The 26,940-nt window shown below is 51.4% G+C and overlaps 1 protein-coding gene across 3 annotated transcripts in view; it reads left to right on the plus strand.

The window, feature by feature from the left end:
• The first annotated feature begins 5,984 nt into the window (after window positions 1-5,984).
• Window positions 5,985-26,940, plus strand: part of MDC1 (mediator of DNA damage checkpoint 1) — a 100,318-nt gene continuing 79,362 nt past the window's right edge. For 2 of the 3 annotated variants that reach the window (XM_075323431.1, XM_075323433.1), the window contains exons 1-5: window positions 5,985-6,037; window positions 8,709-8,827; window positions 8,919-9,368; window positions 10,876-10,960; window positions 24,517-26,243. In XM_075323431.1, coding sequence (XP_075179546.1) covers window positions 8,710-8,827; window positions 8,919-9,368; window positions 10,876-10,960; window positions 24,517-26,243 — 2,380 coding nt within the window. In that variant the 5' untranslated portion in view covers window positions 5,985-6,037; window position 8,709. The other variant, XM_075323432.1, reaches the window with a different exon arrangement.

Genomic DNA, 26,940 nt, shown 5'->3' on the forward strand with positions numbered 1-26,940 from the left:
CACACCCTTTTTATGGGAGCAGGACATTGGGAAATGCCCCAGGCGTGATATCAGCCAATGGGGAACTGGCAGACAGGTCATGAGTCCCCTCGTTCTGTAGCTAAATTCATAACTGTCACAATGAGAGCATTGGCGTCCGCCTACGACGCTCCCAGGCAAAGTTATGGCCATATTCCATGTTGTGGATTTTGTCCATAACTCCAGCCAGGGGTGGAGCAGTGCTCCCTCTGAGGTCACGAAGGTAGGAGGGGACCTGGATCTGCCCAGGTTGATAACCCTACTTCGGCCATTTTCCAGTGTTCTTCTCGCTGGGGGCACGTGTAGGAAACATCTGTGGGAGTTCCTGGAAACCTGGTCTACAGCGCCCCCCTGTGGCCAGACGCACAAGGTAACTGATTGAATTGCATACCTGTTTGAAAACCATGCTTTATCTGTAACTGTACTCTGACATATGTATATTCTGTAGATTCCCTATTGTATATATTGTAGTTCTAGTGTGCTTTAGGCTGATTAAATTATATAATTAATCTTGGGCTGTTCTGTTATCTCGATCTTGAATCCCACGTCTGTGTGTTCGGCTAATAGTTACCGTAAATCGGTTGGTGGCAGCGAATTGTGCCAAGGATTATTGTGGGGAGGCCAGTGAGATTCGGGGAGATTTTATATATTCCGCCCGCGGAGGTCGGGGGAATATATACCTTACTCTCACCGGGGACCCTTCAATAATCGGCATAAGTAGTATAGCGGCCTCCTTGCTTATTGTCGGGCAATTCCATAATTGGCCTGACTATAAGAGGGGCGCTAGAGAGCGCGTCACGTGCTCTGTCTGTCGGTCGGGAGGTATAAAGGAGGGGTGACCCCCACTTGTTACCCCCCGATTGTGACGTACTGGTAGCCAGCGCGGGGGATTTCTGAGTGACCCCCCCGGTGGTTTGTGACAATATGTGTTTCCCTTTTTATATTGAACTAACCCGTCAACAGAAAGTAACATTTGTGAAAAAGAGAACTTGCTTAAAGGGGTTGTTACGCTAGGTACGGGGAAGTACCAAGCAAGCGGCGAAAGCGAAGGGGACCACTGCATCTAGGGAAGGGAGAGATGGTGACCCCTGATCAAACCTACTTCTGGCCCCTGGCTTACCTCACCACCCTAGATTGGTTCCACACCTATGCGCCAAGCAAGATACCTGACCCTGAAATAGCCCCTAGGTAGGGAACGGATGGGATGAGTGCTAGTCAACCCCACTAACAGGGATAAACCCCACAACCCATGGATAAACAGGGGAAAGTGAACAAATAACTTATCTCCAGATGACTCAAGGAGAGGAACTGCACAAAGTTTTTCCAGATGAATTCAAGCCGAAACGTGAAACGCACCAAAACGCAGTAAAAACGCATGCGGGTTTTGCGCGTTTTTGCCGCGGGTGCGTTTTAAGCGGGCAAAAAACGCAGCATGAAAAAAAACACAGCGTGCGCACATAGCTTAACAGCTGAAAAGGTGAGGAAATCCTCAGGGTTCTAAAGAGAAAGGGATAAACCCCCAACAAGGAAAAAGGGAAAGTCAGAGCAGCTTGTGCAGCCGGAAACCACAGGACTGTCTGTCATGTGTGACACACCCGCGACAGGTACTCTCACACTAGCGAATAAAAAAACGGTTCTATTTTCATCCAGAAAAGCGTGATGAGTAAAGTCTGTTTGGTATTCCATATGCCATGCGAGAGGGCGATTTTTCTTATCGCCTAGCATCCATTTGCAATGGGGTTTTTTTTATCAGCTATTATTCTACAATCATTTACAGGACCATTTACAGCGTTCTATGTTACAGAATGATGATATAGCCGTAAAAATCGGATGCCACTAGGATGGTCCATGTGGCATGCATTTTTTTTTCCCCTCGCACACAGACCTAAATAGGCGAGTATCATTCAATGTACACATCCACTGGCAGGAGGCTGCAATTTTTTTACAGAGTCCAAATACAGAAAAAAAAATAAAAAAAAAAAAAAAAAAAAAAAAAAAAAAATCGCAGATCTGCTCTGCTTCATTGAAGAACTGGTCTGAGGGCAAACCCTTTTTTACTTGCTTTGCACTCATCTAGAAACAATGCGGCGTATTCATCCATGTAATTCTGCTACATTCCTGGGATAACTATGAGCCCTGTTTCGAGACTTTTTTTCTTATACCGATGTTTTCTGCACATGACGTAACAATAAAAGGTTTCGGCCGATAAACAAGTGACTGCAGCAGGACACGATCTGCGTTGTCGTCCTGTCCTTGTTTACTACACTGCAGCAATGACATCACGTCCAGCCATTTGACTGCTGCAGCCAATCACGGACTTTATTGCTGTACGGACCACATCCACCAAGGCCTACAGTGGTAACATAGTTACATAAGTTGAAAAAAGACCTAGGTCCATCCAGATCAGCCTTCCTCCACCAATAATATATTTTGTCACTAAATCATTTATAACCGACAATGTTGTGTGTACTGAGAAAATTATCCAGCCTTTTTATAAAAGTTGTTATATTGTTTGCCATTACTATCTTATGTGGTTGGTATTCCACAGTCTGACTACTTTAAAGGGAACCTGTCATCAGAAATTTAGCTTTAAACCTAAACGTTTCCCCCTCTGCAGCTCCTGGGCTGCATTCTAGCAATGTTCCTGTACTTTTTGTGGCCCCTTTTAAACCAAATTAAAATACTTTATAAACTTGTACCTTTTACTATGTAAATTTTGTAAATCGTCCATGGGGGCGGGCTCTCTGCTGACCGTTGCTGTTCCTCCAGCACATTGACGCCGCCCCCCAACGCTGAATTTCATATCTCAGGACGCCGCCCCTGGGCGCCCGTGGTCCCGCGCATGCGCTGTGCGACTGTAGCGGGACTGTGCACTGTGTGCACATGTGACCGCTGGTGACGTTTTGCGCAGGCACGAGATTTTGGGCGGCGCTGTGAGTGTCATCAGCAAGTGCCGCCCATAACCTCGTGACCGCACTTTCCCCTCTTCCTCCAGCGTTCTGCTGGCCAGATGACCCGACGTTACCTCTTTCCCATCTTGCCCTGCTGCAGGGTAAGATGGGAAGGAGGTGACGTCGGGTCATTTGGCTGGCGAGCGCTTGCGCAGAACACTGGAGGCAGTGGGGGAAAGCGCGTCCACAAGATTATGGGCGGGCACTTGCGATGCAATCACAGCGCCGCCCATAATCTCGTGCTTGTGACACACGTCACCAGCGATCCTGGCGTGGGCGGCACCTCGGGCGCAGTGGGCGGCATCCTGATGGATGAAATGGAGCGTGGGGGACGGCGTCAATCTGCAGGAGGGACAGCAACGGTCAGCAGAGAGCTCGCCCCCATGGACGATTTCCAAAATTTACATAGCAAAAGATACAAGTTTATAAAGTAATTTGGTTTAAAAGGGGCCACAAAAAGTACAGGAACCTTGCTAGAATGTAGCCCAGGAGCTGCAGAGGGGGAAACTTTTAGGTTTCAAGCTAAATTTCTGATGACAGGTTCTCTTTAACTGTAAATAATCCTTTCCTATTTAGCTGCCAGAATCGCCTTTCTTCCACTTGCAGTGCATGCCCCCTGGTCCTTAGAAGGAATAGTACAAGTTCTATGTATTGACCACATATATATTTATACATATAAATGAGATCTCCTGAGACATTTTTCTCTAAGCAAAACAAAACCAACTTTTTCAACCTTTCATCATATGGGAGGCCTTCCATTCCTTGCGATAATCTAGCTATTAATATTATAGTGACATTTATTCCATGGCACTTTACAAGTGAAAAGAGTATACATAAAAACAAGTACAACAATCATGAACATTACAAAAACAGACTGGTACAGGAGGAGAGAGGACCCTGCCCGCGAGGGCTCATAGTCCACAGGATAGTTGCATATTACTATGGGTTTTTTTCCCAGACAGGTTCACCCCCCTCTCCAGACCTGTGACTTACATGTCCGATGTGGGGTCAGATTCCCTAAAAAGATAAAAAAAAAAAAAAATAATTTTAAACAATAAAAAAATAAAAATAAATCACAATTAAAAAATAAAGACATTAAAAAAAAATCAATAAAAAAAAAATCATATTTGATATCACCGTAGCCATAAAAATCCAATCTATGAAAATAAATATAAGACTATTTAAGGCCCTGTGCGCACACTGCTTTTTTTGCTGCGGATTTGCTGCAGAAAAGGTGCGTTTTCAGTCCTACTCCAGCAAACTCTATGGGAAATCCAAAATGATGTGCGCACACTACGTTTTTTTCCCTACAGGTTTTGCTGCAGAATTTCTCCATATTTTCTGCATCAAATAGAAGTAGCATGTCACTCCATTTCCGAAGGGACCTACGTTTTTGCCATAGATAAAGGTAAAAAAACGCAGGGACCAACCTGCGGAAAAAATGCGACAAATCCGCACCAAAAAACGCAAGAAACCGAGGAAAAACTGCATGTGGATTTTGGTGTGTTTTTTGCCGTTGGGGCAGAATTCAGCCAGAGGGTGCGGAATTTTCTTAAAGGGAATCTGTCACCACTTTTTTGGCCTATAAGCTACGGCCACCACCACAGGGCTCTTATATACGGCATTCTAACATGCTGTATATATGAGCCCAGGCCGCTGTGAGAACATAAAAAAACACTTTATAATACTTACCTATCGGTCCTGTGGTGGGCCATATGGGCGTCTCCGTTGCCGCCTCTTTTGGCCATCTTCGTCCTCCTTCTCTAGCCACGGTGCATGACGTGTCCGACGTTATCCACACTCGCCGGCATTCAGGTCCTGAGCAGGCGCACTTTGATCTGCCCTGAGCAGGATCGGCGAGTGTGCATGACGTAGACGCATCATGCACCCAGGTTTCAGAAGAAGGACGAAGATGGCCGAAAGAGGCGGCGCCGGCACCGGAGACGCCCATATGGCCCACCGCACAACCGTTAGGTAAGTATTATAAAGTGTTTATGTTCTCACAGCGGCCTCGGCTCTTATATACAGCATGTTAGAATTCTGAATATATGAGCCCGGTGGTGGTGGCCGCAGCTTATAGTCGCCAAAGAAGTGGTGACAGGTTCCCTTTAAGAAACATCCATTTCCAAATGTGCACAGACCCTAATATGTACGATAAAAACAAATAAATAAAATGCCAGAATTTCAGGGTGTTTTTTTTTTATCAAGGCAAAAAAAGGCAAGAATGCAATAAAAAAAATATATATATATATATAAAAAAAAAGGCAAATAGTCACACACAACCCAAATTAAATTGCAGTCCGCCATGCTCCGAAAAACAAAGCCCTCATATACGCTCCATAAAAAAAAATTCGGTCCCCCCCCAAAAAAAAATAGTGACAGAAACCAAATTTTATATAAAAAAAAGTTCTAAAATGTATTTTAACCATTAAAATATATTAAAAACATACAAACTTATCGTCGGGATGGTACTGGCCTGAAGAAACCCCGTTTCTGGGGTAATTTTACCTCACAATTTGTTTTTTTTCTGGTAAAATCAATGGAAATTATGACTCGTCACACAAAAAAAAAAAAAAATGACAAAATAAATGAAACCTCCAAGTAGGGAAGGGGTTAAAGAAATAAAATGGTGAATTGAAACACAAAGATTGTGAGGTGAGGTGAGGAGGCGGGAACGCGCGCTATCCCTAAGCTGGGACGTTAGAAGTCACGTCACAAAATGAACTTTTTGTGAAAAGAGGCCAGCGGCCATTTGCACGACGAGAGATTAATTGCTGCACCTCAATCAAAATGGCTCCTGCGCCGCGGACACAAATCACACATATAATTGCTCCTCTACCGCGCGGCATGCTTTGATTGCGAACTTATAATTCGTCAGCCAATTGGAAGGGCGAAGTGGAAATGGTTACGCCTACCACCCTGACGTCATGCATTTGTTTAAACGGATTCTAACCCGAGCGCGGGAATGAGTGACAGACGCTACACCCAATCGTAGTGACGTGTTTGAGAGGTGGGCGTGGCGAGCGTGCAGAGTGCATTGGAGCAGCGGGAGAGAGGCAGGAAGTGAGGTGTGGACATGTCTGCTTTGTATATACATCGTCTGTGCCCCCTTATCTGTGTATGTAGCGTCCCGGGGGCCGTGCGCACTGCGTGTGAGGGGGCCATGTTATGGGGGGCAGGGCGGTCTGTGAGGTGGGGACCTCTGCCCTGGAGGTGGACATGGACTTGAGGGCACTGAACAAAGTGCAGGAGTGTGCCAGGCTGCAGGGGGAGGGGCACTGAGCTGCTCTGCACCATGTACAAGTTGGTACTGTGTAAAGTAAGGCTTCTGCTCAGGGGTGGGGTCTGCAGGGAACAGGTGTATGGTCCCTGGGAGGTTTGGGTCATTTTGTTTGTTTTGTACATGGTAAAAAGTTTGGCTAAAACTTTCCATAGAGTTAGGCTACGACAACATGGTGGCGTCCGTCTGTAGGAGTCATGTGAAAACTATAGTAGCCCGAAATGAAGTTTTTCCCCAAACAGCCAATTAGATTTCCGCTCTAAAAACCAAAATGAGTCAAAAGTGACCCTGGATTTTTGGACCGGCGGACCTGATCCCCGGGGTCTTCTCTACCTGCCCAAGATAAGGTGGAATGGAGATGGCCCAACTGTGGGTCTCTTGATTCCTAAAACTCACTGTTTCCATAAATCATCCCGATATGTGACTATCATAGGGGATAGGTAGATGGCGGCCCACCCTAATAATGGGTTACTGCCGTCTTCCTAGAGGGATACTGTCAGATAGTACTCATCCATACAAACAATTTAGTAGTCTCTTGTTTATTAACATGTTGCGCCATTCTTGAGCTATTAACACTTGTTTACAGCTTGTTGCCTTGGAGACTGACCACCCATGGCTGCTAGATAGTAGAACACGCCCAATGCTTATGAGTTGTTTTGTTCCTATAGTTTTTGTTTAAATTTTGCTTTAGAGCTACTCTGAAGCCGTCCACTATTGCTGGAGAGCGCCGTTACCTCCTATGCCTGGCCAGCTTCAGCGCAGTGCTTACTAAGTAGACGGCAGCGGTGGTCTCCGTAGCAACGAGCTGTAAACAAAAAAGTTAATACCTTGCGAACGGCTGAAAGTTAATAAACTGTAAATTTCAAAAAGTACAAGAACTGTCCCGCACTGTCCATATAAGAAGATGGGAATGGCCTTTTAATCCGGCTTTGCTTAGTGATGTCATAGTGTGACATCACGGACAACCATCAGTGAGGGCCGCGTACTGGTCTCGTCTTGCCCTAAATATATAAATATATAACATTGTTCAGACTGCGCCGAGGTCTCCTCTAGTGATTTTCAGGTTCTCCTCCGGACAGGGACCGCTTTGTGTCATTTCTTTACATGCGGTCTGCTGTGACTAACCATTAACCATCAGACAATGTGAGGAATGTGAGCAGCTCAGTCATATTCTACATGTTCAGTATTAGCTCACTGCTGCGGTATGTGACCCTTACTGCGCACTGTACAATGTCTGGGGGTTGTTGTGCTCCTTTCGATCTTTGGACACTTATTTCCTAAAGTTCCCACCCACAAAAGTATCAAAATTCTGCTATAACTTTTTTTTTCCCCATTACAGTAGTGTTTTCTAACTATATTGTGTAGTCTGTTATATAACTATAACTATCAGCATGCCCTGACGGCCGCAGACTTGACTAATATTTGTGCTGACACTTACATCATTGTGCCTATTAAATCCTGTGCTTGCGCCGTGACTTGGTATATTCACGGTTACGGTCCAGCTCTGCTCTAGATATTCTTTTAAGCCCTCCATACACAACTGTTGGAGAGTCAACAGCCAGCCACCATGCACATTGATTAGAATGTTGGCCAAGATGCCGATATCAGTGGGCTCATCTAGTCTAAGAGTCCCGTCACGCGTAGCGACTTTCCAGCTATCTGACCTGGCAGGGATCGCTGGAGCGTCGCTCCATGGTCGCTGGTGAGCTGTCAATCAGGCACATCTCCACAGCGATCAGAGACCATCCACCAGCGACCCGTGTAACGATGCTGTGCGTGGTAGCCAGGGTACATATCGGGTAACTATGCAAAGCACTTTGCATAGTTACCCGATGTGTACCCTAGCTACGTGTGCAGGGAGCCGGTGTCTGGCAGCCTGTAACCGGCGTATGCTGGTAACCGGCGTATGCTGGTAACCATGGTATGCATCGGGTAACTAAGCAAAGCGCTTTGCATAGTTACCCGATGTGTACCATGGTTACCAGGGTACCGCTGCCAGACGCCGGCTCCCTGCACATTCAGATTGTTTGTCTCCTGCCGTCAAACACGCCAATGCGTGCTGCACAGTGGGAGACAAACAAGCAAAAAATGGTCCTGATCGTTTTGTAATGATCAGCGACCTCGCAGCAGGGGCCTGCTCACTGCTGCTTGTCACACATAGCGATATCGCTGGCGAGTTCGCTGATACGTCACAAAACCTGTGAGGTTTCAGCGATCTCGCTGTGTGTAACGGGGGCTTAATGCTGAGCCACCGATATCAGTGGGTTCATGAGCTGCCGATATCAGTGGATTAATGTAGGCTAATGCCGAGCCGACAATATCAGTGGGTTCGTCGAGTCTAGTGCCGACGTCAGTGGATTCGTCAAGTCTAGTGCCGAGCCGCCGATATCTGTGGGTTCATCTAGGCCTTTAGTTTTCTACAGAGCTTGACTTTTTGTCTTCACTTTTGTATGTTACAGGATGGATGCGACTCAGCGCCTCGAAAATTATTCTGTTAATGAGGAAGAAACTTCCACCAATAGAGACAGACCTGTAGGAAATCTGCATATGTTCGGTGGGAACCATGGACTAGCCCAGGGTGAGCGGGACTCCTTCATGCAGCTTTTCGTTTACTCTGATCTATTAGCGCTTTCTAATTTAATAACTCGTCTATTACTTTGCATCTACAGATTTTTCTATTTACCGCGGCCAGAATCTCATTGGCCGTCATGCAAGCTGTGATATCACCCTGCCGGCACAGTCTGTGTCAAAGAAACATGCCATTCTGGAGGTGAGAGGGGATTGTCACACTATATGTGACAACGGTAGCCTAAACAAGACGCGGCGTGGAAAGACGGCCCTCGCACCGCAAGTACACTACGCCCTGAACAGTGGCGACTTCCTGCTGTTTGCCGACGTGGCTTGTCGATACACAATAGAGGAGAATCTAGCAGCAGGAACGACGGGTGTCGCGGAGAGCGAGGACGACTCTGTGCTTGTACCCGGTACTCAGGGTGCGCTGGCAATCGAAAAAACTCCAGGTGCTGCTATACGAAGAATAGCACGGGGGGCTGTACTGGCGAGAGACTCCGGAGATGAAGAAGACCATGAAGCGGGACAGTCGCGACGGAATGACTTGGGTACTGATTATGTACATTATTTGGGTCTACTGTATTTTTCTTTTTTTGTTATATCAATTTTCTTTATCTTTCTTTCTCTTTCCCAATATTTATCTTTCTTGGCTTCCTTCTTTTTATTTTTTCCCCCTTTTTCTTTCATGCTCAACTTCTAGCTTTCCTTCCTCTGCTCTTCCTTTCTTTTTCTCATTTTTTTTCTTTCTTGCTGAATCAAGACTTAGCGATCCAGCAGATGCTATTTGCTGCGAGGCAGTATAGGCTGAGGCGGTGATGCTTTTTTTTTTTTGCATTCAAGTGCTTCGCCCATGAGATGTAGCTTGACTTAGTTGGGCCCTCAGGCTCTGAATTTAGCAAACAATTCTCATTCTTCCAGGAAAAATAAGAGGGAAACCAAAATGCACGGTTTTAAGAAAAGATGCTCCAAGCTTGTTGTCAGGGATATATACTGTATTTGTCGTTTTATAAGACGCACTCCAAATTTAGTGGAGGAAAATGGGAAAAAATATTTGAGTGAGGGTCCGTATTATAATCCTAGTGTGCCTTCTAATGGCTCACCAGGGGGAACCGCCTCAGGAGAGTCATAGGAGGCAGGGTCGGTGATGCCGCAGGCCCAGAGGAGGGGGTGTCGTGGCTCTGGCGGGTCAGTAATACTGCGGTCTCAGGGGTATTGCAGCGGGCAGCATCGATCTGCCAGCAGGCTCAATTAACTGCCAGCTGTTGATGCGATGGACTTCAAGAGAATGGCCTCAGGTGGCACGTGGGCAGATTGGCCTCCGCAGGCATTTTCTTCAAGTTCAACGCATCAACAGCCGGCAGATCAATGGCACCCACCGCCGTGGTACCTCCTAGCCCTCAGTGTTGCGGACCCTCTGTCCTGTGACTATGCTGAGCTGCTCCATTGCACTGACGCCCCCTCTTCTGAGCCCTCAGTATTGTCGACCTCGCTTCCTGTAATCCTGCTCCGCCACCCAAATAAGCCATATCTGCATTAAAAGACGCACCCCCCTTTACCCCCCCCCAGTTTTGAGGGGAAAAAAGCGTGTCGTGTCGGTATTTTTTTTTTCTATAATGTCTAATTTTCTCCTCGATCCTTGTTTACGCTCTTGTCTCGTGCACATTGTACAGTAACAGTTTCTGTTGGATGACTGATTAAATACTTTGTCTCAAGTAACAGGGAACAAATTATTTATTTTCTTTTATCAGCGGAGAGCTTTTTTTTGGCTGATGTAGCAATGTGAGGTCATGCAGGAGAGATGCAATCTATGTGCTCTCTGTACCAGACCTATGAACAGATCAATAGTAAATATGATGTAATCGCCACTCTTTGTGTTACCTGTGCTCTGTGCATAGGTCGACACAAGAAAGACAAACCTTGGGTCTTTCCTGCAATTCATGGCGTCAGAATAGAAAATAAGCTTCCGAAAATAGTTAAATCTTGTACATCTCTAAATTCTACTTATCCTCATTCTAAATAAACATTAAGGTGAAACATTTACTTATGTTGTTTCAGGTTCTGGGTCTTTCAAGGACAGTCACAAGACCTCGGGTTCAGGAATCCTTTTTACCCCCGGTGCAGAAACCATTGTACCTGAAAGGTAAGATCTGGTGTCCCAATGCTAAAGCCACGTTCACACACATTGAGAAAAACGTCTGCTGTGGGTTGGTCACAAATCTGCAACTAAATTTGCATGTGGTTTCACACTGACTTTTTTATTTTATTTATTTATTTATTTATTTTTTCCTGGAATGTGTAAATGAGGTTTTGGGAACTCATGGACTAGAATTTTTGTGTAGACTTGCGATAAGAAATATACAGCAAATACTGAACTGAATGATGATTGCAGCAAAATAAGCAGATATTCCTAAGGCTGCTTTCACACATCAGTATTTTGACATTAGGCACAATCCGGCGAAAAAACTGATCCGGCGAAAAAATGGATCCATCAACCATCATGATTGCATCAGTTTTTTTTCACCAGTTCCTTCAGTTTTGGACGGATCCGTTGTGCTACTGAGTATGCTCAGTAGAAAAAAAACGCAATCCGTCGCTGTAATACGTTTTTCTTTTTCGCTCCTAATTGGGAGACCCAGACAATTGGGTGTATAGCTATTGCCTCCGGAGGCCACACAAAGTATTACACTTAAAAGTGTAAGGCCCCTCCCCTTCTGGCTATACACCCCCAGTGGGATCACTGGCTCACCAGTTTTGTGCTTTGTGCGAAGGAGGCAACACATCCACGCATAGCTCCACTTTTTAGTCAGCAGCAGCTGCTGACTATGTCGGATGGAAGAAAAGAGGGCCCATACTAAGGGCCCCCAGCATGCTCCCTTCTCACCCCACTGTATGTCGGAGGTGTTTGTAAGGTTGAGGTACCCATTGCGGGTACGGCGGCAGGAGCCCACATGCTGATTCCTTCCCCATCCCTTTTTACAGGGCTCTGGGTGAAGTGGGATTTACCGGTCTCCAGGCACTGAGACCGTGCTCCATCTACAGCCCCTGGAGAAGATGCTGGATGGAGCGGAGTACATCAGGGACATGGCCCTGCTTCCTCAAGGTACTCTGTGTCCCCGTGCATTTGGCGCTCACACCGCAGCATGCTGGGTGTTGTAGTGCGCCGGGGGACATCAGCGCTGCGGCGCCTGTGCCATGGCCTCATTCAGCTTCGCTGAAGCAGGCTCACTTATGGGAATTGGTCGCGCCGGCCGCTGGGACTGCGGCGCGGCTGGCACTTGTAGTGCGCCGGGGACTTCAGCGCGGCCTGCGCTTTTACGGCGGCCGCGCTGATAACTAGAGTCCCCGGCTTTTGCGGCCTGCTTCCGTTCGTTCCCGCCCCCAGACCTGCCAGTCAGGAGAGGGGCGGGACGCTGGCCACTTCTAGGAATCGGTCGCGCCGGCCGCTGGGACTGCGGCGCGGCTGGCACTTGTGGTGCGCCGGGGACTTCAGCGCGGCCCGCGCTTTTACGGCGGCCGCGCTGTTAACTCGAGTCCCCGGCTTCTGGGCCTAGTCTCCCTTCGTTACCGCCCACAGCCCTGACAGTCAGGGTAGGGGCGTGACGCTGCATAGCACAGCAGCGCTGAGAGCTGGAGTATGTTTTGCATACTCCACCCCTCTCACTGTGTGCACTGTGAATCCGGATTCCCGCACTTTCTCAGGCACGCCCACGGCTTCCTTCTCTACAAGGACGCCGGCAGCCATTAGTGTCAGTTTCTGTACGATACAGAGACAAGTGTGGAAGACCCTGGCATTCTGATAGTCACACAATCGCTGCAACAGGCGTTAAGCAGCACCTGTGGTGCTAACCCCACTAGTGCAGAAGTGCACTTATAGATATGCTTGTACTATATACATTGCACTGTTTGGTCGCACGTTGTATATACCCTCCTGGATTATGCGGAGGAGTTATCAGCATATTCTCTGTGTAAAACAAAGGTGCAGAACCACATGTTTTTCTATGCAGCTGGTACAGCATGTACGGCTATACGGCCGGCAGGTTACAAGACTCCCATTGTATGCACTAATGGCCAGGGGATGAGGACGGTGTCTGCAGTATTTACTGACAGTTTTTCTGAGACTATGGCTATGATACTAGAAGCCTAGCAGTCCGGACATGTCTCTCACAATATGGGCACTGTTGAATCATTGATCCATGACCCCCTCAGTGTGAACAACTAACAGCTCCGGGAATGTCACACGCATCCCAGAGTCACGGCTCTGCACGGACGTCAGTCCCAGACAGCCTAAGCGGGCTCACTATGAGCGGCCTCGGTTTCATCAGGGTCCTACCAGAGGACTCTCTGTGTAATGAGGCGGAAGTAGCGGCTCAGGATTCTGATCCTGAGACCGCTCTCAATCTGGATACACCTGATCGTGACGCCATAGTAAATAATCTTATAGCGTCCATCTATAGAATGTTGGTTATTTCTCACAGCTCCTCCAGTGGAGGAGTCAGCTTCACGTATTTTTCTGGACCACTCTGCCTTCAGAGAGGCAGTCCAGGAACACCACACTTATCCAGATATGCGCTTCTCCAAACGGCTTAGGATACACGTTATCCCTGTCCCCTGACTTGGTCAAGGACTGGACCCAGTGTCCCAAGCGGCATCCTCCAATCTCCAGGCTTGTAGCTAGATCCATAGTTGCAGTGGGAGATGGAGCTGCACTCAAAGATGCCACTGACAGACAGATGGATCTCTGGTCGAAATCCATCTATGAGGCTGTCGGCGCACCGTTGGCTCCGGCATTCTCTCCCTTGGGGCACTCCAAGCTATTTCAGCTTGTCTTACACAGATTGACACGGTTACACGTACATCTGTGCCGCAGGTGGCATCCTTAACCTCTCAAATGTCTGCATTTGTTTCTTACGCGATTCAGGTTGCCCTGGACTCTGCGAACCGTGCGGCGGTAGCCTCCGCTACTCCGTGTTTTTAAGCAGAGCCTGGTCTGCTCGTTAAGTGAATGGAAGGCAGATTCTGCTTCCAAAAAAGGTTGCCTAACCAGTTGCCTTTTTCTGCTGACCGACTGTTTGGTGAGCGTTGGATGTAACCATTAAACAGTCCAGGGGTAAGGATTCATCCTTTCCTCAGCCCGGACACAACAAACCCCAACAGAGCAAGAGGCAGTCGGGGTTTCGGTCTTTTCGAGGCTCGGGCAGGTCCCATTTTTCCTCGTCCAATGTGGACTCAAAAGGATCAGAGGAGCTCAGATTCTTAGCGGGCTCAGTCACGCCCAAAAAAGCGACAGTCTGAAAACCCGCTTCCAAGGGGCTTCCTCATGACTTGCGGCCTCGGTCGGTAGCAGGCTCTCCCGCCTTGGCGATATTTAGCTGCCATAGGTCAATGACCATTGGGTGTGAGACATTCTGTCTCACGGGTACAGGATAGAGCTCACTTCTCGCCCTCCAACTCGATTCTTCAGAATTCTCCACCTCCCGGCCGAGCCGCTGCTCTTCTGCAAACAGGGTGCACTCTATAGGCAGAAAGAGTGATGACCCCCGTTCCTCTTCAGGAACAAGGTCACGGTTTTTACCCCAAATTCTTTGCGGTACCTATAACAACGGGCCGTTCCGTCCCGTTCTGGATCTAAAACTGCTCAGCAAGCTCGTGGACACCAGGCGGTTCCGGATGGAATCCCTCCGCCATGTCATCGCCTCAAGGTCCCAAGGATATTTCCTAGCATCATTAGGCATCAAGGATGCTTATACACACGTGCCGATTGATCCAGAGCACTAGCGTTTCTACGCTTCGTTATAGGAGACGAACACCTTCTGTTCGTAGCTCTACCTTCCGGCTAGCGACAGTCCCACTGGTCTTCGCCAAGGTCAGGGCAGCAGTAGTCACAGTCCTGCACTCTCAGGGTCACTCTGTGATCCCGTATTTAGACGATCTACTTGTCAAGGCACTCTCTTAGGAAACATGCCAACACTGCCCGAACGTTGCGCTGGAGACTCTCTAGAGTTTTGGGTGGATCATCAACTTTTTAAAGTCAGATCCGACCCCGACCCTATCGATAACATATCTAGGCATAGAGTTTCATACTCTCTCAGCGATAGTGAAGCTTCCGCTAGACAAACAGCATTCACTACGGGCTGCAAGCTCTTCTTTAAGAACCAGTCGCACACATTGAGACGCCTCATGCACTTCCTACGTAAGATGGTAGCAATGGAGGCAGTTCCTTTCGCGCAGTTTTACTGCGTCCACTACAATGGGACATTCTCCGCCAATGGGACGAGGAGTCGACGTCCCTCAACAGAGTCGTCTTTCTTTCTCAGGCGGCCAAGGAATCTCTACGGTGGTGGCTTCTTCCCACCTCTTGGTCAAAAAGAAGGTCCTTCCTATCCCCATCCTGGGCGATAGTTACGACAGACGCGAGTCTATCAGGGTGGGGAGCAGTTTTTCTCCACCACAGCGCTCAGGGTACGTGGACTCAGCAAGAGTCCACCCTTCAGATCAATGTTCTTGAACACAGAGCAGTGTATCTTGCCCTACAAACCTTCCAACAGCAGCTGGAAAGCAAGCATATCCGACTTCAGTCGGACAGCTCCACAGCGGTGGCATACATCAACCACCAAGGAAGAACGCGCAACCGGCAAGCCTTCCAGGAAGTCCGGCAGGTTCTGATGTGGGTGGAAGACACGGCATCCACCATATCCACAGTTCACATCCCAGGTGTGGAAAACTAGGAAGCTGACTTCCTAAGTCGCTGGGGTGTGGCCGAAAGAGTATGGTCTCCTCACCCGGACGGGTTTCAGGAGATCTGGCGCCGCTGACAGAGGCCGGACGTCGATCTAATGGCGTCACGGCACAACAACAATGTGCCAGCTTCATGGCACGGTTTCACAATCATCGAGCTCTGGCGGCAGACGCCTTAGTTCAGCATTGGTCGCAGTTCCAGCTACCTTAGGTGCCACCTCTGGCATTGTTGCCCAGAGTGCTGCGCTAGATCAAGACCGACTGCGGCCGCGCCATCCTCGTCGCTACAGATTGGCCGAGGATGTTGTGGTACTCGGTTCTGTGGTGCCTCACGGTAGGCTAACCGGGGGCACTACCAGACCAATCAGACTGGCTGTCTCAAGGGCCATTCTTCCATTTGAATTCTACGGCCCTCAACCGGATGGTGTGGCATTGAGTCCTGGAACCTAGTGTCGTCAGGATTACCTCAGGACGTGGTTGCCACCATGAGACAGGCTAGCATACCAACGTCCGCCAAGATTGACCACAGGACGTGGAAGATATTCTTATCTCGGTGCTCGGCGCAGGGTGTTTCTCCCTGGCCGGTTGCATCGTCTATGTTTCCTTCCTTCCTGCAATCTAGGTGGGAAAATGGGTTGTCGCTCAGTTCCCTTTAGGGACAAGTCTCAGCGCTATCTGTATTTTTTCAGAAACGACGACTTCCTCAGGTACGCACGTTCCTACGGGGAGTTTGTCTTCTCAGCACTCCGTACAAGCGGCCGTTAGAGCCCTGAGATCTGAACAAGGTTCTAATTGCTCTCCAGATGCCGCCTTTCGAGCCTTTGAAGGATGTCTCCCTTCCCGCTTTTCACGGGAAGTGGCCTTCTAGTAACGGTCTCGTCTCTTAGGAGAGTTTCCGAGCTAGCAACGCTCTCATACAAACTCCCTTCCTGGTCCTTCACCAGGACAGGGTAGTTCTGCGTCCGGTTCCGGAATTTCTCCCTAAGGTGGTATCCCACTTTCATATCAATCAGGATATCACCTCACCTTCTTTGTGTCCTCGTCCAGTCCATCAATTTCAGAAGGATTTGCATCTGTTGGTTCTGGTGAGAGCACTCAGGTTCTACTTCCCGCATGGCGCTCCTGCGCCACCCGGATGCACTCTTTGTCCTTGTCGCTGGTCGGCGTAAACAGTCGCAAGCTTCCAAATCCACCCTGGCTCGGGGGATCGAGGAACCAATTCTTGAAACCTACAGTTCTACTGGGCTTCTGGTTCTCTCAAGGCTGAAGGCCCATTCTACCAGAGCCGTGGGTGCATCCTGGACATTACGGCACCAGGCTACGGCTCAGCAGGTGTGTCAGGCACCTACCTGATTGGGTCTGCATACTTTTACCAAGCATTTTCAGGTGCATACCTACGCTTCGGCAGACGCCAGCCTAGGTAGATAAGTCCTTCAGGCGGCAATTGCCCACCTGTAGGAAAGGGCTGTTTGACGGCCCTATCACGAGGTATTCTTTTACCCACCCAGGGACTGCTTTTGGACGTCCCAATTGTCTGGGTCTCCCAATTAGGAGCGAAAAAGAAGAAGGGAATTTTGTTTACTTACCGTAAATTCCTTTTCTTCTAGCTCCAATTGGGAGACCCAGCACCCGCCCTGTTTTCTCGGGGTTTTTCTGTTTTTTCGGGTACACATGTTGTTCATGTGGTATGGTTCAGTTCTCCGATGTTTCCTCGGATTGATTTGGTCTTTAAACCAGTTATTGGCTTTCCTCCTTCTTGCTTTGGCACTAAAACTGGTGAGCCAGTGATCCCACTGGGGGTGTATAGCCAGAAGGGGAGGGGCCTTACACTTTTAAGTGTAATACTTTGTGTGGCCTCCGGAGGCAATAGCTATACACCCAATTGTCTGGGTCTCCCAATTGGAGCTAGAAGAAAAGGAATTTACGGTAAGTAAACAAAATTCCCTTCTTTGCCGCATTACGACTGATCCGGCGCCCATAGGCTTTCATTGTTCATGACGCTGGACCTCCGGCGCGGTCCGTTTTTTTGCCACAGCCAAAACACGTTGCATGCTGCGTCCTTTCCGGCTGATGGACACAGAAATTTCGGTGCACAACGGTTGCAACGCAAGGACATCAGGCACAATCCGGCGCTAATAAAATTCAATGAGGGAAAAACTGATCCGGGGACTGATTCGTTTTTCGCCAGATTGTGCCTGACTGCAAAAACCAGATGTGTGAAAGCAGCCTAAGGCCTCGGTTCCACTTGCACAAAGATTTCGATGCGAGAGCATCGGAAGCGCTACTGCTAATGACCCATTGCTGCGAGTGTGAGCCGAGGATCATGCAACTGTGATCCGATCATGCGATCGGATCATAGCTGTGGAAAAGAGGGAGAGAGCACTTTCTCCTTCTCCTCCGCTGCCTGTCTCTGCTTACATTGCACTGCGGTTAGATGATATCGGAGTGCAGTGCGATGTTTCATATGCACCCATAGGCTTGTATAGGTACGTGTGAGCCGAAACTCGCTGACAAACGCAGCACGATGCAATTAATTTCTCATGCCGATATGGCGTGAGAAATTAATCGCAGATGGACACTGCCCCATAGTTTTGCACTGGTGCGAGTACAATCCGATGTTTTGTCTCATTGCACTCTTCTGTGCAAAACACAAGTGGAACCAAGGCCTTAGGCTATGTTCACACACTGCGTTTTTTACCTGCGTTTTGGGTCCGTTTTGGGTCCGTTTTTGCTGCAGAAATTTCTTGAGAAATTCTTGTAACCTTTCTGCAGACATTCCCCAGCAAAACCTATGGCAAAAAAAATTAGCTGTGCACACACTGCGTTTTTTTCTTAAGAAAATTCTTTCAGTAGATTTTCTTAAGAAAAAGAATGAGCATGTCACTTCTTTTCTGCAGCTAACTGCGTTTTTTGCCATAGATAATTGGCACAATAACGCAGGGAGCAACCAGCGGTAAAAACGGACCTAAAACGGACCTAAAACGGACCTAAAACGGACCTAAAACGCAGGTGCGTTTTTGGTGCGTTTTTTAACACAGGTGCACTCTTAAGAAATTTCTTAAGAAATTTCTTAAGAAAAATCATTTTTCTAGTGTGAACATAGCCTTACACTTCCCTGGTCCTGCTGTACTGGATACACTTACTTTGCATGTAATTTTAAGATGCAGATGTAGCGGAGTAGAGATTGCACTGACCACAACGCAACCTGTTTTTGTGCGGTCTGTGGGTCTACGTAATATTCAGCAATTGTCAAAAAAAAGCAGATCTACCAAAGGCAGTCTGTTCTTTTGGCATCGACACCTTTTGGATATAGTTGTTGTATTTTATGTCTTTGCTCAGCAAGAATAATGTCCATTATTGCAGCGTAAGAACTGATAGCCCCTGTTTATATTTAAGTGCTCGCCTCCTCCCCAGTTCAGTACTTAAAGGGAAACTGTCAGCCGATTCATACTGACTAAACTGCTGGTAGCATGGACCTGAGCCTTTAAAGATCCAGCCGAGGAGCATAGCCAGAAACAAGAATAGTCGCTCCTCTCCTCCCAGGCCAACTTCCATAACGAGAGATCTAACTGCAATTGCACAGCCAGTCTGTGGTTTATGATGTACCGTATTTTTCGCTTTCTAAGACGCACTTTTACTCCCAAAACTTTGGGAGGAAAATGGGGAGTGCATCTTATAATCTGAATATAGCGGTACCTGGGGGTCCTGTCCGTGCGGCGATCGGGCGGCCGGGTGCTTGTGGCTGCGTGCAAGCGGCCGGGTACCTGTGCTTGCGTGCGGTGGCAGCCGGGTACCCATGGCTGCGTGCGGCCGGCGGCCGGGTGCTGCGTGCGGGCGGCGGACGGGTGCTGTGTGCGGCCGGCGATCAGGTGCTGTGTGCGGCCGGCGATCAGGTGCTGTGTGCGGCCGGCGATCAGGTGCTGTGTGCGGCCGGGTGCTGTGTGCGGCCGGGTGCTGTGTGCGGCCGGGTGCTGTGTGCGGCCGGGTGCTGTGTGCGGCCGGGTGCTGTGTGCGGCCGGGTGCTGTGTGCGGCCGGGTGCTGTGTGCGGGCGGCGGTCTGGTGCTGTGTGCGGGCGGCGGTCTGGTGCTGTGTGCGGGCGGCGGTCTGGTGCTGTGTGCGGGCGGCGACCGGGTGCTGTGTGCGGGTGGCAGCCAGCGGCCGGGTGCTGCGTGTTACCGGCGGCCGGGTGCTGCGTGTTACCGGCGGTCGGGTGCTGCGTGTTACCGGCGGTCGGGTGCTGCGTGTTACCGGCGGTCGGGTGCTGCGTGTTACCGGCGGTCGGGTGCTGCGTGTTACCGGCGGTCGGGTGCTGCGTGCGGCCGGCGGCCGGGTGCTGCATGCGGGCGGCGGTCGGGTGCTGCCGGCGATCGGGGGCTGTGTGCGGCCGGGTGCTGTGCGCGGGCGGCGGCCGGGTGCTGTGCGCGGGCGGCGGCCGGGTGCTGTGCGCGGGCGGCGGCCGGGTGCTGTGTGCGTGTTACCGGCGGTCGGGTGCTGCGTGTTACCGGCGGTCGGGTGCTGCGTGTTGCCGGCGGTCGGGTGCTGCGTGTTGCCGGCGGTCGGGTGCTGCGTGTTGCCGGCGGTCGGGTGCTGCGTGTTGCCGGCGGTCGGGTGCTGCGTGCGGCCGGCGGTCGGGTGCTGCGTGCGGCCGGCGGCCGGGTGCTGCGTGCGGCCGGCGGCCGGGTGCTGCGTGCGGCCGGCGGCCGGGTGCTGCGTGCGGCCGGCGGCCGGGTGCTGCGTGCGGCCGGCGGTCGGGGGCTGCGTGCGGCCGGCGGTCGGGGGCTGTGTGCGGCCGGGGGCTGTGTGCGGGCGGCGGTCTGATGCTGTGTGCGGGCGGCGGTCTGGTGCTGTGTGCGGGCGGCGGTCGGGTGCTGTGTGCGGGCGGCGGCCGGGTGCTGTGTGCGGCCGGCGGCGGCCGGGTGCTGTGTGCGGCCGGCGGCGGCCGGGTGCTGTGTGCGGGCGGCTGCCGGCGGCCGGGTGCTGTGTGCGGGCGGCTGCCGGCGGCCGGGTGCTGTGTGCGGCCGGCGGCGGCCGGGTGCTGTGTGCAGGCGGCTGCCGGGTGCTGTGTGCGGCCGGCTGCCGGGTGCTGTGTGCGGCCGGCGGCCGGGTGCTGTGTGCGGCCGGCGGCCGGGTGCTGTGTGCGGCCGGCGGCCGGGTGCTGTGTGCGGCCGGCGGCCGGGTGCTGTGTGCGGCCGGCGGCCGGGTGCTGTGTGCGGCCGGCGGCCGGGTGCTGTGTGCGGCCGGCGGCCGGGTGCTGTGTGCGGCCGGCGGCCGGGTGCTGTGTGCGGCCGGCGGCCGGGTGCTGTGTGCGGCCGGCGGCCGGGTGCTGTGTGCGGCCGGCGGCCGGGTGCTGTGTGCGGCCGGCGGCCGGGTGCTGTGTGCGGCCGGCGGCCGGGTGCTGTGTGCGGCCGGCGGCCGGGTGCTGTGTGCGGCCGGCGGCCGGGTGCTGTGTGCGGCCGGCGGCCGGGTGCTGTGTGCGGCCGGCGGCCGGGTGCTGTGTGCGGCCGGCGGTCGGGTGCTGCCGGCGATCGGGGGCTGTGTGCGGCCGGGTGCTGTGCGCGGGCGGCGGCCGGGTGCTGTGCGCGGGCGGCGGCCGGGTGCTGTGTGCGTGTTACCGGCGGTCGGGTGCTGTGTGCGTGTTACCGGCGGTCGGGTGCTGTGTGCGTGTTACCGGCGGTCGGGGGCTGCGTGCGGCCGGCGGTCGGGGGCTGCGTGCGGCCGGCGGTCGGGGGCTGCGTGCGGGCGGCGGTCGGGTGCTGTGTGCGGCCGGCGGCGGCCGGGTGCTGTGTGCGGGCGGCTGCCGGCGGCCGGGTGCTGTGCGCGGGCGGCGGTCTGGTGCTGTGCGCGGGCGGCGGTCTGGTGCTGTGCGCGGGCGGCGGTCGGGTGCTGTGCGCGGGCGGCGGCCGGGTGCTGTGCGCGGGCGGCGGCCGGGTGCTGTGCGCGGGCGGCGGCCGGGTGCTGTGCGCGGGCGGCGGCCGGGTGCTGTGTGCAGGTGGCAGCCGGCGGCTGGGTGCGGGCGGCGGTCGGGTGCTGCGGGCGGCGGTCGGGTGCTGTGTGCGACCGGCAGTCGGGTGCTGTGTGTGGGCATCAGCCAGGTGCTGTGTGCGGCCGGGGATCGGGTGCTGTGTGCGGGTGGCAGCCGGCGGTCGGGTGCTGTGTGCGGCCGGCTGCTGTGTGCGGCCGGTGGTTGGGTGATGTGTGCGGCCAGCGATCGGGTGCTGTGTGCGTGCATCAGCCGGGTGCTATGTGTGGCCGGGTGCTGTGTGCGGCCAGCGGCCAGGTGCTGTGTGCAGGCGGCAGACAGCTGCCGCCCGGCCGCTTGCACGCAGGGTGGGCGGGCAGCCTGCTGGCTGCCACTCTGTGCGTGCGGGGCGGGCGGCTGTGCAGCAGGTTACCCAGTTTGTCCGCGGTCCCAGTTTCAAATGATGGCGCCGAGAGTGGGCGCGTGCGCAGATGGAGCTCTTGGATGAGAGCGCCATCTGCTCATGCGCCGCTCCAGGCGCCATCATTTGAACCGGGACCGCGGACACTCACTGCACCGACCTGCTGCATGACTCACCCGACGCCGCTGCTGCTGCCGCCACCACGGGCCCCGCGGCTCCTGCCACCACGGGCCCCGCGGCTCCTGCCACCACGGGCCCCGCGGCTCCTGCCACCACGGGCCCCGCGGCTCCTGCCACCACGGGCCCCGCGGCTCCTGCCACCACGGGCCCCGCGGCTCCTGCCACCACGGGCCCCGCGGCTCCTGCCACCACGGGCCCCGCGGCTCCTGCCACCACGGGCCCCGCGGCTCCTGCCACCACGGGCCCCGCAGCTCCTGCCACCACTGACCCCCCGACTCCTGACACCACTGACCCCCCGACTCCTGACACCCCGGACGCCATGGCACCTGCCACCACGGACGCCACGGCACCTGCCACCACGGACTCCGCTACCACTGACCCACCGTGCCTGCCAGCACAGCCTCTAGATCCTGTGACCCCGCTTCACCACCACTGCTGCCCCCTCCGGTAAGAGAACACTGGAGTATAAGACGGACCCCATTTTTCTTTTTTTTTACCTTTTTTTATGTCTAAGTTTGGGGTGCGTCTTATAAAGCGAAAAATACGGTACTTAGTTGTAGCAATATCTACTGTCGGGTTCCCTTTGAAAGAAAAACAAATCTGTCCGCTAGTGACATAGCTATGGTTGATATGCCTTCTCGCCTGATGATTATTATGACTGATATGCCAGGAAATCTGAACAGCAGCTAGTGATAGTAATAATGAGCCATTCTAAAAAGTGAGTATAGAATTTCATTATTTAGCCACCACTTCAGTACCAATGGCAAGTTAGTATGACCTGAAGGAGCTTAAGATTTATTTATTTATTTGTGTGAGCGCCCCCCCCTCCCTTACCGACCTAAAACATACAAGTATGTCTTAAAGGGAACCTGTCATCAGAAATTTGGCTTTCAACCTAAATGTTTCCCCCTCTGCAGCTCCTGACCTGCATTCTAGTAAGGTTTCTATACTTTTTGTGCCCCCTTTTAAACCAAAATAAACACTTTATAAAACTGTACCTTTCGGTTTGAAAATCTTGTAAATCGTCCATGGGGGCGGGCCGTGTGGCGTCCGTTGCTGTATCTTACGCCGTCCCCCATGCTCCAAATCATCCCTCAGGACGCCGCCCACTGCGCCCGAGGTCCCGTGCACGCCGGGACACCTAGTGACGTGGTCGCACGCACGAGAGTATGGGCGGCGCTGTGATTGCATCGCAAGTGCCCGCCCATACTCTCGTGCCCGCCCTTTCCCCACTACCTCCAGCGTTCTGCGCCGGCCCGACGTCACCTCCTTCCCATCGTACCCTGCAGCAGGAAATAGATGGGAGGAGCGGAGCAGGCCACAACAGGAGAAGCGGAGAGGATCTGAGCGACGTACAGAGGGGAGAGCGCGCCCATGAGAGTATGGGCGGGCACTTGCGATGCAATCACAGCTCCGCCCATACTCTCGTGCGTGCGACCACATCACCAGGTGTCCCAGCGTGCACGGGACCTCGGGCGCAGTGGGCGGCGTCCTGAGGGATGATTTGGAGCATGGGGGACGGCGTAAGATACAGCAACGGACGCCACACGGCCCGCCCCCATGGACGATTTACAAGATTTTCAAACCGAAAGGTACAGTTTTATAAAGTGTTTATTTTGGTTTAAAAGGGGGCACAAAAAGTATAGAAACCTTACTAGAATGCAGCCCACGAGCTGCAAAGGGGGAAACATTTAGGTTGAAAGCCAAATTTCTGATGACAGGTTCCCTTTAAGTAGTCTCCCTGCCTTTGATGCGGGCTCACATGCCGAAACCGCATCTTTTCCTGCACATGTCTGCTGATCTGATTAGCTGCCATGTGCCTCTAATAGCTGCGGCTGTTAACCAGTTAAGTCCCGCTGTCAATCTGATACCAGGATTTAACACGTGCCGGTGGAGAGCACGCCGGTCCCCGCTCCCATTGGAGGCCCCGTGACGTGATTGCGGGGTGCCAATGGGTGTCTGTCATGACGAACCTCCTGTGGATGCCAGCTGAGTGCCAGTGTTCATAGGAGATCCTCATTTCTGCTGTACAGAGCGGTGCTGATGCTTATCCTGCTCTGTAAAGCACAAGCGATCAGAAGATTGCAGCTTCAAGTTCCCTAAAGGAAGCAGTAAAAACAAAAAAAAAAATTGGGGAGGGGGGGGAGTTTTTATAAAAAAAAAAAAAAAGTAAAAACACAAGTTCAAGATTGACATCTGCTCAGCTTTACAACCTCGCTGTCATCGGCATCTGCTGTGCACATCGGGCACATGAACTACGCACTTTCGGAACACAGTGTTTGTTTGTTTCCTTTTGGTATTAAAAGACCTCGCCAATAAATCTTTCCTTGGTGGTTATTATTAAGTTATAATGATTAAGAAAATATACCATACTTTTTTTTTTTTGTTTTTGCTTCTTAGCGATGAGGAAAATGAAACCTCTACATCGGAGACACATCTTCCATCACTAAATCTACAATGCGATAGTGATACAGACACGTCAAGAAGAAGCAGCTCTTTCGTACCTTCTTCACAGAATATCTCCACACCTTCTGTTCTTAAAGAACAGCCCAAACATGAAGAAAAGACAATAACAGTAGACCAAGAAGAAAAGGAATCCGAGAAATCAACAAAATTGAGATTGGCAACAGATGACACAAATGAATATAAAGGAAAACAAGTGGAGAGGAAGGTGGAGCCTTTGCCTGGTGGTGGCACGCTGGAACCTTGTGTAGAAACTGTAAATGACAAGCTGAAGGCAGAGCGGGAGCGGGCGAGGATGATGCCAGATGATGCAATTAAGTCATCATCCTCTGAAAGTGCGCAAGTCAGCACTCCATGTCTTCAGGAAGATAACGTCACATCCTCAAGAAGTGAGACTTCTCAGGTGGATCCAAGGGAAAGAAATCTTGAAATTGATGCCCTTGTGCACAATAAACATTTAGGTACAGATGTAAAGCAGAAAGAAGATAATGTTGGCTTAGACGGTGAAGGAAACACTAAAGAAAGCAACACAACCATGTCTGAGAAAGATGTGACCTCTGAAATCCAAACCAAAACAGAAGACGGCAACGGTATATCCTCAGGACCAGGTGAGACCGATTTTTACATGGACAGTGACACAGACGACGATGAACCCACAGCTACAGGTTCTGATTTGGAGAAAACCAATCCACCTCCATCCGTAGATATTGAGAAATCTGATATCGATGCAAATCTAGACCTGTCTAAAGATGACTTTGACAGCGATACTGATGTTGAGGGTGATCAGAATATGATAGAGCCTAAGACTAATAATGATGATGAAGTGGAAAAAATGATGGATGAACCTAGTAAAACTGAAGAAAGAGCTGTGCTTGGTATGGACAGTGACACTGATGTTGATGATGACCTACACAAGCCAGCTGAGAACAAGACTGATCTGGAAGACGAGAAGAAAGAAGGTTTCCATCTGGACAGTGACACTGATGTAGAGGAAGATGTGTCTACTGAAGACGTGAAGAAAGCACCACCTGAATCCCCTAAAAAGGAATCAAACCTAGACAGCGACACAGATGTGGATGAAGAGGTCGACATCCCCGGTACAGACGTGACACAGGGACCACAACACTCCGCTGTAGAAAGCCCAAAGGTTGAAAAGGCATCAGGTATGGATAGCGACACCGATGTCGATGAAGATGATCCCGTACCTGAAGTGTCAAGTGCTACCCTGGAAAAGGCCACTACCGATGAACCAAAGGACAAGACAGCTCTAAGTGATGTAGTGATGGCCGCTGCTCTCCATGTGGACAGTGACACCGATGATGATGGCTCACCTGTTGCACCAGAGTTGGATAAACTATCACCTCAAAGTACCATGAACACTGAAGGTGATAAAAAAGATACAGAAACTACTAATGAGGCCGCTGAACCTCATTTAGATAGCGACACAGATGTGGAAGAGGGTGATGGATCCTCTGCTGTTTCCAGACAGGAAACCGCAAAGGCTGAAGAAGACCAGGTGAACACCGGTGGTATTCAGGAGGAAGCCATTGTATCGTCAGTCACTGAAATCGATGCAGTATGTGGAACTACTGCTGAAAAAATGAAGAGTGATCCTGCCAAAATCATTACGGAGGAAGAGGAGACTCAAAAGTCAGAATCTGAAAGTAAGTTTCTAATCCTGTCGGTAAAGCGGTGATGAGTGTGATAGGCTGACATCCAGAATTAGAATTCGAGGGAGGGAATCCGTTTCTGCCAGGCGGCTGATTTAGCTTGAGGGAACCATCATTGTCTGAGGTTCTTGGCGCCGCTGATGGCGTTTACAGCAATATTGATTCACAGAGAGATGTAGGCGGAAAGGGCTTCCCTTACTTCCGAGTGTACGATTAGCTGGTTGGCAGTATCACTGTATAGCTCCCTGCACATGGCACACGGTGCCCACTAGTTTAACACTTCATGTTCCTGTAAATATATTCTTGTCAATTTATATATAGGAAACCTTACTGACTTTGTGGTTATTGATACATTATTTAACCAGCTTCTTGTGAACTTTAACATTTTGTGACAGTGAAGATTCTTTTCATAATAATCAATTTTAAAACTGACCGCGCGTTTCAATATTTGCCATTTAAGCTCTGATCCATCTTGCCTGTCCTTTACTCTTTTATTTCAAGTTTCTTCGGCGCTCCATTGGGAGACCCAGACGATTGGGTGTATAGCTACTGCCTCCGGAGGCCACACAAAGTATTACACTAAAAAGTGTAAGGCCCCTCCCCTTCTGCATATACACCCCCCGTGGGATCACGGGCTCTCAGTTTTCATGCTTTGTGCGAAGGAGGTCAGACATCCACGCATAGCTCCACT

Source organism: Anomaloglossus baeobatrachus, chromosome 9 (genome assembly GCF_048569485.1).
Source record: "Anomaloglossus baeobatrachus isolate aAnoBae1 chromosome 9, aAnoBae1.hap1, whole genome shotgun sequence".
Classification (NCBI taxonomy): Eukaryota; Metazoa; Chordata; class Amphibia; order Anura; family Aromobatidae; genus Anomaloglossus; species Anomaloglossus baeobatrachus.